Source organism: Eumetopias jubatus, unplaced genomic scaffold, assembly GCF_037043125.1.
Source record: "Eumetopias jubatus isolate StellerSeaLion01/CBP00866 unplaced genomic scaffold, mEumJub1_p1.0 scaffold_1, whole genome shotgun sequence".
NCBI lineage: Eukaryota > Metazoa > Chordata > Mammalia > Carnivora > Otariidae > Eumetopias > Eumetopias jubatus.
Window position 1 is genome coordinate 213,178,788 of NW_028274807.1, and position 13,380 is coordinate 213,192,167.

At 40.2% G+C, this 13,380-nt stretch overlaps 1 protein-coding gene across 7 annotated transcripts in view; it reads left to right on the plus strand.

The window, feature by feature from the left end:
• HNRNPM (heterogeneous nuclear ribonucleoprotein M) overlaps nucleotides 1-13,380 on the plus strand; it is a 39,051-nt gene that overhangs the window by 4,357 nt on the left and 21,314 nt on the right. For 4 of the 7 annotated variants that reach the window (XM_088017686.1, XM_088017681.1, XM_088017688.1 and 1 more), the window contains exon 1: nucleotides 12,742-12,856. In XM_088017686.1, coding sequence (XP_087873812.1) covers nucleotides 12,779-12,856 — 78 coding nt within the window. In that variant the 5' untranslated portion in view covers nucleotides 12,742-12,778. Of the gene's footprint in view, nucleotides 1-4,068; nucleotides 4,239-11,703; nucleotides 11,757-12,669; nucleotides 12,678-12,741; nucleotides 12,857-13,380 lie in introns of those variants that run through there. The other 3 variants (XM_028093156.2, XM_028093158.2, XM_028093162.2) reach the window with 1 other exon arrangement.

Below are 13,380 nucleotides of genomic sequence, written 5' to 3' on the forward strand. Positions count from 1 at the left end.
ACATTTAGCTGGCCTAAGTAGGTCTCCTATGGTGGTTTCCATTTCTTTGAAAGATTCCATATTTGATACTTTGTGTTGGAGTTACAAGTAAGTTACTGGAGTTAGATTTGAAATTTAACAAACATAAGTAGAAACTTAATTATATTGTATTATTGGCACAGCCTGCACATCTTAGAAATGTGCAGCATAAGTGTCAGTGTTATGAATCCCTCACTGAGTCAAGGTAATAAATAAATCCATGACCCCCAGCAGTTTTTTTCTCACCTCTGTAATCTCAGTCCTCCCTTTCTCCACTCCCAGGCAACATTTCTGTCCAGGGGACATTTGGAAGCGTCTTGAAGATATTTTTGATTTTTACATTCAAGACTGAGGGATTGGGTTGCTGCTGAGATCTCTTGGGTAGAGGTCAGGGATGCAGGTGGCAGCCCCACATAACAGAACTTTTGTCCCAGAATGTCAGTGGTGCTGAGGTTGAGAAACCCTGCTATGGATTAGTTTGCCAGATTAGATTTTCTCAAATATAAAATTTTATATGATGGAATCATACTGTATTGTAACCCTTTGGTTTCTTCGAGTGTTTCTTGTTGCATGTAGTTCATTACTTTTTGTTGCTGAGTGGTATTTCAATTTATGGATCTACTACAGTTTGGTTTTTCATTTACCTGTTAGATAATTTCCGGTTTTGGGACATTACAGATAGTGTTGCTGTGAACACTTAGGTACAAATTTTTATATGGATGTATGCTTTACTTTCTCTTGGAAAAGTATTGGCTGTGGACGATTGGGTCATATGGTAGATGTGTGTTTAACATTTTTAATGTCTATAAATTTGGGGTATTTGGGATTAAGCAATTTTGTCAGTGTTGTCAAAATATAATCCATTTATAAAAACGTATTTCTAAAAAGTTTTTGGAGTTAAGTGTTTACAAATGTCTTAGGGCTGGAGAAGACTACTCCCCTAATTTTATCCTGAAGATAAGTGAAAAAATGGGATTGGACATTTTAAAAAAATGAACTTTTCAGGATACCACTCTTAAAACTCTCACATTAGCTATACCTGAATATGTACCTTGAGTGAGATTTCTTTGAGGGTGGTCTACAATTCTTTTAAGAAGGGTTGATGGTGTAGAGATTATTTAAGAAAAAATAAAATTTTAGAAGGGGGCCCTGGCTGGCTCAGTTGGTAGAGCATGTGATTCTTGATCTCAGGGTTGTGAGTTCAAGCCCCACGTTGGGCATAGAGATTACTTAAAAAATAAAAAAAGGGTTGCTGGTGATCATTGGATTTATGAAAATGTCAATTTTTAAAGTGATGAGATAGTTCTAAACCCATTTACTTAGGATGAAACTTCTCAGTGGAAATGATTAGCCAGAGAAGGATTTGGGTAGAGTGCTGTGCTCACATCTTGGACATAATCCATGTGAGCTGCTTTCTTGATGGTGAGCCATGTGATGTGGATTAACCCCAAACCAAATACCCAGCTTCTGTGGTTCGACCGGGTAGCTAGCCTATTCTTAGCCATAATCATCTGCAGAATATGGGCTGGACACTTTGTTACCTGCTTTGACTGTAATTAGTTTATGCATTTTGTAACAGATGAGCTAAGCAGGTCTGTGAAAACACAGACTGGAACTATTACTGTGTCATGGACCTTGTGTCAGAATAATGTTTTTTAATGTAAATTATAGAGTGGGTGGGTTTCAAAAGAAACCAGTTATATTAAAATACGTTTTTATCCGCAGACCCTGTCTGGAGGTCTATGAATGGTGCTCTACATTTTATGAATTTTTACTAACATTTGCCTTCTTATCTGCCAGGAGCAAGAGACACATTGGCAAATACACTGTTTGGCAGACTGGTGTAGGACTTTCATATGGAGTAGACAGGTGGCCTCTGTGATGGTTGAGGGTTTCCTTTGAGATCTGCTTGTGGTGGTATGCAGTCAGCTTCTGGAGGATCTGTTATTAACTTGGGGTAGACAGTAGAATTCTAGGAATTTTGCGGATTAGAGTGGCTATACCCCTCCATATCTGCTAGCCTCTGTGAAGGAAGTCTATTTATTGCCTGTTGGTATATTTGAAATCATGGAGGAAACTGCTTTCCTTTTGCTGAGGAGGATACCTTCACTGGGTTACCTCTTGGCACCCTTGTGTTTGGATAGGAGGAACCAGCAGGGAAAAAAAAGAAAACAACTTTGGGGCTTCAAAAAGTTGCTAAAATTTTCTAAGTGGAGTGGCTGGCTGACTCAGTTGGTAGAGCATGTGACTCTTGATCTCAGGGTCATGAGGTAAAGCCCCACATTAGGTGTATAGCTTACTTAAAATTATTTTTTTAATTCCAAGTAAGTATGTTACAAGAACAAAGTCCTCTTGTATTTGGGCATTATGTCTTCCACACAAGGAAGACATATCCTAGAATAAATATCAGCCCTTTAATTAAATAAAGGTAGGTTTATAAATCATTAATACCATAATCTTGGCTTTTTGTTTTTTCCATTTTTGTCATGGATCACAAAGTCTCTGCTAGACCCTGTGGTTTGAGAGTTGCTGGATTTTCACTGGTGGAAAGCATAGGGCTTGGTAAGCAGAAAGTGCGGGACACAGTACAGGAAGTAGAGGAACTTCCTGTCTGCTGGATCCCAGTTGTTCATGGTCACCTCTCAACAGGTGTCTGCCTGTGGTCACCGGGGCTGATATTTGAAATATGAGTGGGCAGCTCATGGAGTAGCTTCACTTGGCCAATGCATGGCACCCTGGCACACACCGGTCTGTTTCTCTTTGCTGTGGCCTAGGCTTCCAGCCTGATACCTGGTTCCGTGCTTTTGGAAGTTTGCTTTTCTTCTGAAACTTATGTCATGTCCTAATCTAAGCCGAATTTGTATCTGTAGAGTTTAGAAATGAAGTGTTAACAGTGTGGAGATGCCTGACACACAAAGGTAAAGAATATAGGAAAAGCCATGCCAAAAAAGCATTCACCCTTTGCTGAAGGTGGCATCTTTTCCTCTATTGTCTTTTACCTACCTGGGTTGCTCAGACTTCGGTTTTCGTAGGGTTGTATAGAAAATGGCTTTTTTCCGGTTAAAAAAAAATTTTTTTTAATTGTGAAATATATGTAAAATTTGTCATTTTAACCATTTTAAGTGTATAGTGGCATTCAGTGCTATGTTGTGCATTATACCACTATCCATTTTCAGAACTTTATCATCCCAAACAGAAACTCTCATCCATGAAACAGTAACTCCCCATTGCCACCTCCCCGCAGCTTCTGGTAACCTCTCTTCTGTCTCTATGCCTGGCTTATTTTGCTTAGCATAATGTTTTCAGACTTCATCCGTGTTGCAGCATCTATCAGCATTTCATGCCTTTTATGGCTGAATAATATTCCGTTGTATGGCTATACCACATTTTGTTTATTCCATTCATCTGTTGGTGGACACTTGGGTTGTTTCCACCTCTTGGCTATTATGAATAATGCTGCTATTTGGTGTACAAGTATCTGCTCCTTCCTTTCACTTCTTTTGGATCTGTACCCAGGAGTGGAATTGTTGGGTCATATGGTAATTATGTGTTTTAACTTTTTGAATGACTGCCAAAATTTTCTCTAGTGGCTGCACCATTTTATATTCCTACTTAAAAAAAAAATTTTTCCCCCACAACAAAAAGATAGTTTTCTTCATGAAGTTAAAGTTGATTGGGCCTATGTGCACCAGCTCATTTCTATTCCATGAAGTCTTGCAAATCTTCCCTTCTCTTTTCCTGTTTCTGGCATGAAATCGAAGCACCTTGGCCAGGGAGTTGGCCTCTTGCTCCCATCTGTTAAAGCTCCTAGGAATGTATGAAGGCATAGGAGAGCACAGTTTCTTGGGAATGGCTTCTTGATAGGTGGGTTTTAAGGAGGGCACTACTGTACCTTTCTGTTCTACGAGCACTTAAGTTTGAATGTGTCAGATCAAAGTCAATATTAGTCTTGTGTTAGATGTAACTGTGTGGAATTGTAAACCTGGCAAATCAAATACTGTCTTTCATATTGTGCTAACGTATGGACCCTTTTTTTCCCTTCGAATTCAGTGAAGGAGAGCGACCTACTCAGAATGAGAAGAGGAAGGAGAAAAACATAAAAAGAGGAGGCAATCGCTTTGAGCCATATGCCAATCCAACTAAAAGATACAGAGCCTTCATTACAAACATACCTTTTGATGTGAAATGGCAGTCACTTAAAGACCTGGTTAAAGAAAAAGGTAATGGTACTGGTGGTCGAGTAGGGTAAGAAGGTTGATGTGTCATCTTTTCTGTGGCTAATTCCTTGGTTATTTTTTTGTCAGTGGAAGTTGATCTGGGTAGAGCATGTATTCTGTCCAGGCTTGAGAGTTAAGCCGCTTTACCCACCCTCCTTTTTTGTGTGGTCATGCACCTGTGTGTCAAACAGGGTGGTTTGTATGGTCCTTTGGCCTGCAAATGATTTTACTGGCTTAATATGGTTAATAGGGCTTTGATTAAGCTTGAGGGGAGCCTCTTTGTGTTGAGGAAATTTTTTGATTTCTTCATACTAGGTGGGAGAGGTTTTTCCTTTTCTTTAAAAAATTTTTTTAAGCTTTTTAATTCTGGAGGGAAGGTAGTTTGTTTAAATTTCGTGGATGTCTTCCTGGGATCAAAATTTGGTAGTTGGAACTTGTGCTGCTTAGATTCTAAATTCTAAAACATTAGCTTGTTATTTAAACTGTTAGGCTTTTCCCACCCTGGGAAGAAACTGGGGTTAGATTGGCAATTAGAGAGCTCAAAATAAGGCATCTGCTACATAATGCTGTGCTTTCAGGTGCACTTTAGTAGCGCCCAGCGTCCAGATTCTGGCCTAGGGCAGGGGAAGCAACTGAAGCGCTGCTGCCACCAGGAGGTCCTAGGAGGCTGGTTGTCCCCACGGTCCTCTGCCTTACCCTCTGTGCACACCATATGTATCCTCTTTCCTCCCACATTCTCGCTCTGTGCTTTTGTCTTTCTTTTCTGATTCTTGGCCCTGCTGGTGGCACTCAGGGCTAAAGAGATTGCTCAGCCCTGGTTTAGACAAAACTATTGATAGAGAACAATGTGTCTGATGCCTTGAGGTCTCCCCCAAGGGAAACCTAGAATCAAATTACCCTTAAATGGAGTCTTTTTGAAGGACTGAAAGGTATTGGTTTTCTGGAGCATTCATAATGAAAAGAGATTCAAGCTTGAATTGTCAAATGATTAACATTTCAGTGGCAGAGATGCCACTTGGATAGGCCATTTTGGTATGTGTACTGGTGCTCCCAGCATTGGGTTTTGAAATTATGACTGGCCCACTGCCATCATTGTCCCATCACTTAATTTGACCATGACATGACAGAAGCACTAGGCACCGTGAACTTCTCTGTACATTCATGTAGGCTGCTCCCATGTAGTAGTTCTCCAGATAACATGGATGGAAAAACGTTCGGTGTGAGATTTGTTTTCCTGCCTTGATCAGCCAAATCATTCCTGCCAATGCTCCTAGGGCAAGAGTGAAGTTTCTTCTTTTTGTCTGAAGGGCGTGTCACGTGGCATCCCAGATGCAGTGTTCTTGGTTTTTGGGACTGCTGCTTCAATAACAAGCTTAGAATTTCTGTACAGTACAGTTGGGTCTCATTCGAATTAGTTTTTGGAATAACCCCCAAATTTGTGTTCTCGTGATTTGGTTGAACCGCTGAATTGATACTTCCATTGATAATAAGGTATAGTAGTTCCAAGAACCAGGAATGTGGCTTTGAAAACGCAATTGTTAGAATTTTGTAAGAGATTGCAGGCCAAATTATTTTTTTATTTTTAGGAGTGTGTGAACCAGTTTTGGGACATGATGGATAAAGTAGGTGACATTTTTACTGCTTTACCATTCAGTAATTCAGTTTTGGAAGCCTTAAAGCTGGTAGCAGCAGCAGCCATGACGTTTCTGGATGTAGAAGCAGTTCACCTCAATTTCCTATTTTGCACTGTATTAAGTGTGGGGCCAGCCTGGTAGTTTATTTGGATACTTCCAAACTGGTTCTCATATTCCCCTGGCATACTGCTACGAATGCCCTGGCTCAGCCCTTTCAGTGTATTTTTTTGGTGGTGTAATTTAGAATTACAGGTGTGCAGTAAATAAGTTATTTTAAACTAATCTTAAAATGTTCTTGTTTAGAGCTCCCCTGTATAGGTTAAATTAATTATTTTTCTGTTTAAATTGTATTGTGGGTGAAAGGGTTTCATAAGAGGAAGATAATTTTTTTATGGTAATGCTTCTGTTCAGCATGTGAGGTCTGAAGAAATGTACTGTTCACATATCTAGGTCTCAAAAATGTTATTTTTATTATGAGGTTTAAAATTGCGTTTTTATTCATGTCTTGGCATACTGATAGTATGTTTAGGTGGTTATTTGAAATCTGAAGTATTGACTTGAAACCTGTTGCGAGTAAGGTTTCGTTTTTTGAAGACTTGTTACTGAAGCTAGGGTTACTTAACACCCTAAAAGCATCAGTCTCGAGGTCACCTCCAGAGTGGGCCAGCTGTGGAGACCTGGCTTATTACAACTCTGCCACTCTTTACTGCTCTGCATTTTAAGAGTGTTGTTGTTTCAGGAAACCAACAGAATAAGCTAGAATTAGTTATCTTCAACTTAAAGGTCTGGAAAATGTCCTGTCACTGCCACACTGTCTAACTGCCGCCTCTCAGAAGTGGACTAGTAACTTTGAAGTGGCAAGACAGGAGCTCTTCGAAGGCTAATCATGCCTGAGATGCCTCATGCACCCCTCCCTAATTCCTGATCTTCCCCCTTCTTGGCCACCAAGTGTATATCTCCGTCTTAAATTTGATTTAGCAACATTCCAGGAGATCCTATTAATGATACATGTATTATGTGAATTGGTCACTTTGCTTTTTCCCCTGGATGGGGTCCCAAAGCTTGTTTGGTGCCCAGCTGTTTGGTGGCACTATCATGAAATCAGCATTGCTGAATTTAAAGAGAAAATGTATTGAGCTTTGCTTTGTTCTGAGCCAGGCTGCCCTTTTTTTTTTTTTTTTTTTTGCCCCCCCCCCCCCGCCCCGGGATGTGGATTAAACAGTTTTCACAGCCTGTAGAATCGCCTGGTGAACTTTCCCAGTTTTCTGCTCTAAGTGTCCTGATATGGAACAAAGGAGAGGTTTCTGTTGTCCTTTTGATCATGCTGATTTTTTAATGGCGATAGTACATGGAACAGAATGGCTTCTATGAACACCAAAGAGTTGCTGAGTTGAAAAAAAAATTGAGAGCCAGTGTAATAGGAGATCAGAATCGGAGATTATCACATAAGTTTGCAGATGTTTTCACAGTCTCACAACCTACCTGATTTTCATCACTGGGGACAGATTGGGATCACATGAAAAGTGTTTGACCATAAGGACTGGGTGAAAAAGGTGACCTTGGGAATTTTAAACTTAAATAGTGTTGTGCTACATTACTGCAAAGTCCTGTGTGGATGAAGAAAGCTCGTTATTGGGCTGCTTGTTCTCCTGGCCTAACCAGGGAGTTGGCACCATCGAGGTGGGGCATTGGTAAAGAGACAGGCCTGAGCTGGACCTGCAGTGAGTAAACATGGAGCACAGTTTGAGGAATAAGAGAACGTCATTGATGCAGTTTACTCTCAATCAATCCCAAGTTTACCAACAGTTTAACTTATGTAAGCAAAGATTTCTTTAAGCACTTAATCCTCTGTCTTCATTTAATGGATTGCCTTTTTTTTAAGATATATTTATTTTGAGAGAGAACGCACGAGAGAGTGCACTCGCTGGGGCAGAGACAGTGGGAGAGAGAATCTCAAGTGGACTACACATGCTGAGTATGGAATACTAATGTGGGGCCTGGTCCCACGACCCTGAGATCGTGACCTTAGCCAAAATCAAGAGTTGGATACTTAACTGTCTGGAGCCACCCAGGTGCTCCTGATGGATTGTTTTAAGTAAATTTCAAATTCCAGCTGACTGAAAACTGAGGCCCAGAGGGCAAACATAGTCCAAGAGTCTCTGTTGGCTCTTGAAGACAACCTACATTGTGGGTTTTATGAAGCCAAACTTTATTTTCAATTTAAGTAAAAATCCATATCCAGTCTATTTGTTCCTTCGTATTTCCCTTTTTTGGGGAAATTCAACCTTTTTGTGAAGACCTGTTACGTGAATGCATTTGTGTCTGTGGGCAAATTGGGTTGAAGCCCGACAGTGTAGCCTGCCTTCACTTTATGTTTGCCAGTTTTTGGTTCAGTTAGAGAAATAGTGATCTCTTTTTTTTTTTAAGATTTTTTTTTTTTTTTTAATTAGAAAGCACAGAGGGAGAGTGTGAGGGAGAAGCAGGCTCCTTGCTGAGCAGAGAGCCCCGATGCAGGACTTGATCCCAGGACCCTGGGATCATGACCTGAGCTGAAGGCAGATGCTTACCCGACAGAGCCACCCAGGTGCCCCAAGTAGTGATCTTTTGCTTGTGGAAGAAGGAGCAAGAATGGGCTCAATAATTTTCTAACTCGTCCATAAATCAAGTTGTCCTTCTGTAGAATAATTATTTTGCCAGGTTTCAAGTTGTCTGTATGTTAAAGGCACAAGCTTTCCAAATTAAACTATGCATCTGTTCTCTTTAAGAGTGGCCACCTGAGGGGTGAGTGTGTTTGATAATGTGCCTGCTCTTTGGAGCCTTCCCCTTCCACCCTCGCCTTTAAATTACAGGCCTTTTCACATACGAATTCTCTTCAGTGAAGCTTTGGCCTCTGTCCTCCCCCCCCCCCTTTTTTGGTCCATTTCAAAGTAAATGAGAATACAGACATGAGTACTGTTTGATAAAAATATGTGCAGGTGTGCCTGACTTCTTTTTGGGTTGCTTGTTCATTCTGCTTATCCTCTTGATGTGTTTTATGCTTGAGGCAATGTTTTTATCACGTAAAAGTTGGTTACAGGTGATTTGTTGAAGCATTTTAAAATAAAGGTAGGTGAAAACATTGGGCATTAGATGTTTCAGTCTTAGCTTTTTCATTTAGATGTTTTGATATTTAAAGCTGCAGTAGAATTTCCTAGCACCTCCTTTTGGGATTCCATGGATCCCATCCATGTTCAGGAAGCGAGAGGAGCAACAGTGTTTTCCATCAATAACCTGCGAGTTCCATTTGGGCAAGACTGTTGCAGCTGCCAATTTATTAACTCTGCCTCTCAGTCCTAACTCATCTGCTCTGGTTGGTTTGCTCTTTTAAACTTCATTTCTTTGGATGTGACCAGACTGTGCATAGGTGGCAAATTTTACCTTCAATGTTTTGTTGCTAGTTGTACTGACTACACTAAACAGGTCTTTGTTTTAATATTGTAGAACTAAAAGAGAGGTGGTCTACTATCATCTTCCTATAGGGAAGTATGAACTAGCACCTCTTGCAGATCCTGTAATCCTGATTTGCTTACATCTTTGAATTGATGCGGACTCTCAGGGTAGAGGTTGGGAATGTATGAGGGACGTGGTTTATTATTGATGCTCCCTTCGGAACAACACTAATGCTGGAGCCACAGCGGCTGCCTAACCTCTGGCTAAACTGATAGGATGGAGGGTTTTTTTTAATGTAATTTTTTTTTTTTTTTTTTTTTTACTAAACTATACCATTTGGGGAAAAACAAAAAAGGATATTTTAAGCAAAGTTTTGGTGCTTAAGGATTGAAGTTGGATGTATGCCATCACTAGAATGTTTACATGGAAAAAGTCCTAAATTTTAAACCTAGCTTTTTGGAAAAAAAGTTTGGTTTGGACTTGCTTGGTTTCTAGGTTGCAGTGACAGCTTTTTGATAAAGTGTCTTTATGGACACAGACTAGAAACTTACCAAATGCAACAGTATTTGAATTCCAACAACATAGTTGCAGTTGTCTTGAGTTAGATATTGTGATTTATTTTTAAGGTTACTAGATGGTAGTTAAAGCTTGTAGAAAATAAATTTGAGGTTTCTTCACTGTCTTGACACTATTTGGCATTTTTATCAAAGTGGAGATAAGGCTGTTGGTCCTCAAATGGCTGCTGCTGTTGAAATGAATGGCTTTTTGAAAACACGGCCTCGGGAATGGCCACACCTTTTTTGGAATTGCTTTACTTTTGTAAGGGTAAAATAAAGCCAAATTGTTTGTACCTTGGCTGGGATCATTTTCAGTTTGCCCCACTGGAGTGCATACTCCGAAAGTTAAATTATACCAGTCCCTATTTCTTCATTTCTTTGCACTGATTCTTTCTCCTTCCTGTTGTGCAAAGTGCTGGTTTGGTTCTCTAACATTCCAAGAAAGGACAAGGGGAGGTGACTTTGAACACTTGGCCTTCTTGTTGTTAACTGCTATGCAAATATATTACTAATAAATTTGCCCTTCAAATCGTTTATTTTAAAAGTAATTTTATCTTCTATTTAAATCTTTCTTTGCTATTATTTTAAAATCCTTATAATTTGAGTATCCTTTGAGCAAAGGAATTAGCATAGGCAGGACTTGCTGAGGCCGGTACTTTTACCCTTGTACTGTTAACGCAAACTTGATCACAGAGCTGGAGAAGGCTTTTACTATCATAAAAATATTCCCCCCCCTTTAAAAAAAAAAAAAAGATATTCCTGAGGACAAAAGCACTTTCTTGACTTTGGAGAGCCTGCTTAAGAGATTGTTTTCTCCAATTTTAAATTTCTGTTCTCGTGCCATCTTCAAGTTCAGCAGCCATTTTGGTGGTTGTCTTCCTGATGGGTTCTAACATCTGGTCATGGTGGTCATGAATTGGCAATCCAAACCTTGAGGAAAATCTGCGGAATCTTTTGAAATGCTTTGTTTTCTGCCTCCCTTTGTGTAGTTCAGAATCACGGGAGTCTTCTGAGCTTGTTTAGTTGCAAACTGAGCTCTCAATTTTTCGTTTATCTGTGTCTTTCAATGGGAAGGTTGAGAAAGCAGGAAGAATAAAGCCTGGCTTAATTCACTGAAGAGAATCCAGATGCTGCTCTGGTTTGTGATCGGATACTCGAACATCCTACTTCTGACAATTCTGGAGCCTAGTGCCATGTGCAGGACCAGCTGCAGATTTTGTGGGGCCCTGTGCAAAATGAAAACAGGAGGCCTCTTGTTAAAATATTAAGAATTTCAAGATTAACATCAGAGCATTAAACTAAGCGCGCGGCCCTCCTGAGTGCAGGGCCTTGTGCGATTGCACAGGTTGCACCTATGTGGCCGGCCACACCGTGTGTGTGCCCTTGAGCATATACACACTTGCACGTTCTTGTAGTTAGCATTTGAGCTCAGTTCAGTGGCATTGCAGCTTGTGCGCTGTTGACCTGCTTTCACCTGTGAGAGTGTATTGTGTAAAACTGTTTGCCTCCCTTCCCCAAAAAAGTGAAGCACGCAGACTTCTTTCCTATAGATTTGGATTGCCTCTAGTCATGAGTGAGTATTCCAGACAGGGAAATTGATATGGAAATCTGTGGAAATAGTTTGTTTGTGGTGGGAGGAAAATCAAGGACATAATTGTTAACGAGTCTCACCTACTTTTACTGCACACCTGTAATGCCTAGTTTGGTGGTTTAGAGAATATGGAGTGTTTCTGGGCTTTCTTATAAGGCAGAGGCTCCATACAAGGTTGCTGATGATTGTTCTAAATTCCCATTGTTTTCTTGGCTTTTCTCCCTTGGTTTATGTGTCGTCTGGAAACTGATTTGTAGTTGGTGAGGTAACATACGTGGAGCTCTTAATGGACGCTGAAGGAAAGTCAAGGGTAAGTGTCTGAGAGAATTTCTTCTGTGGATTTACTACTTGAAAAATGTAACTGTATGGTGGCGTGGAATCGAATGAAATCAGGAAGGCAGTGAGTGCTCATGTTACAGTAGCTATGTTTGATTTTGCCAAACATTTGAGTGGGGTGGGAGGGGATTTGCAAATGGGAGTCCCGCTTTTCCAAATGGCTGGCCAAAGAGCTTTTTGGTATTCTGTTTGGATGCCCAATTTGGATAACTGGGGACCAATAGCAGCATTGTCTCTTTGTTAACAGAGGAATTGGCTGTGTGTGAATTATGCATGGAATTTTAGCGGTGGTATATTAATGTAAAACGTGTGTTCTTGTCTAGAAAATGTTACTCTTGGTTGTTTGCTGAATTTGAAAGTTGTGTGAACCAAAGATTCCGCAAAGTCGCCTTTGTGCCAGTAAATTGTAAAACAAATACCAAAACCTGAACGTTTAAAATTGGCCTAGTTTAAAGAGAAAATAAATTATTTTGTTGTGCAATAGAATGGCTTAGAATAATCAAAGGATGAGCTTTAATTTATGGAAGGGATGGATTTAGGAGGAGTATGATAAGGAATTGACTTGAGTACAGAGAGAAGCAGATCTAAAGTTTGTGTGATTTCTTGGAGAACCTGAATTTAGGTCTGCTTATTATAACTTCAGTAACTATAGTGCAATGCTGGTAATGCGCAGGCAGAGGAGATAATAAGGAGCCCAGCTTTTAATAAGGAAGGCTAGGCAAGACATTCCTGTGAGCTTCCCCTTAGAAGGGTTAATTTAAAAACTAACTTTGTTACATACATCATATTTGTAATTTATATAACTGTCATTGATATTTACTATGTTTTTCTTTTCTTTTTTCCCCCCTTTCCTTGCTCTTCTGACTGGTCTGTGGCTTCCTTCAAAGGGATGTGCGTAAGTATTGTCTAGTTACTTATTGGCAATTGAGCCTTCTAAATTGTAGGACTGGTTTCACTCATTTCCTTTTGACTCTTCATAGCGTTGTTGAATTCAAGATGGAAGAAAGCATGAAAAAAGCTGCCGAAGTTCTAAACAAGCATAGTCTGAGTGGAAGACCACTGAAAGTCAAAGAAGTAAGCTCTTGAAACAATGTGGATACCATTTATAATTGTCGAGTTGTCCTTGTTTGGAATTAGGAAAAGACAGAAATAGTCCTTGGCTACATTTTACGGAGCAGACCAACCTGTTGTTTTTAATGAAGAGGGTCGGTCACAGGCTTCAGTAGTCACTCCTGTAAGAACTTTGGAATAGTGGCCGAGCACATCCTGAGCAACTGCTGCCTGCCTTCCTAACATCTGTGATTGGTCTTAGAGCAGCCTGCCTTGTTTTTTTCAGGGGTACTCAGACTGAGCCCATGGGGTATGCGTGTGCGCATGTGTCTTAAGGGAATCTACGCCTACAGTCTTACCCATCCTGAACCCTATTCTTACTCAGCCCACTTTTTTTTTCTGTGAAGTGAATTTATCATTAATCTACTTTCAAATCTAATCCAAACCAGATATCTTTTCTCCCTTGAGGAAGAGGGAAGTGTTTGTTGATTAGACTTCTCCCTGACTTATTTTGACTTCTTAGAGGAAGATCAGTATATTCAGAACTC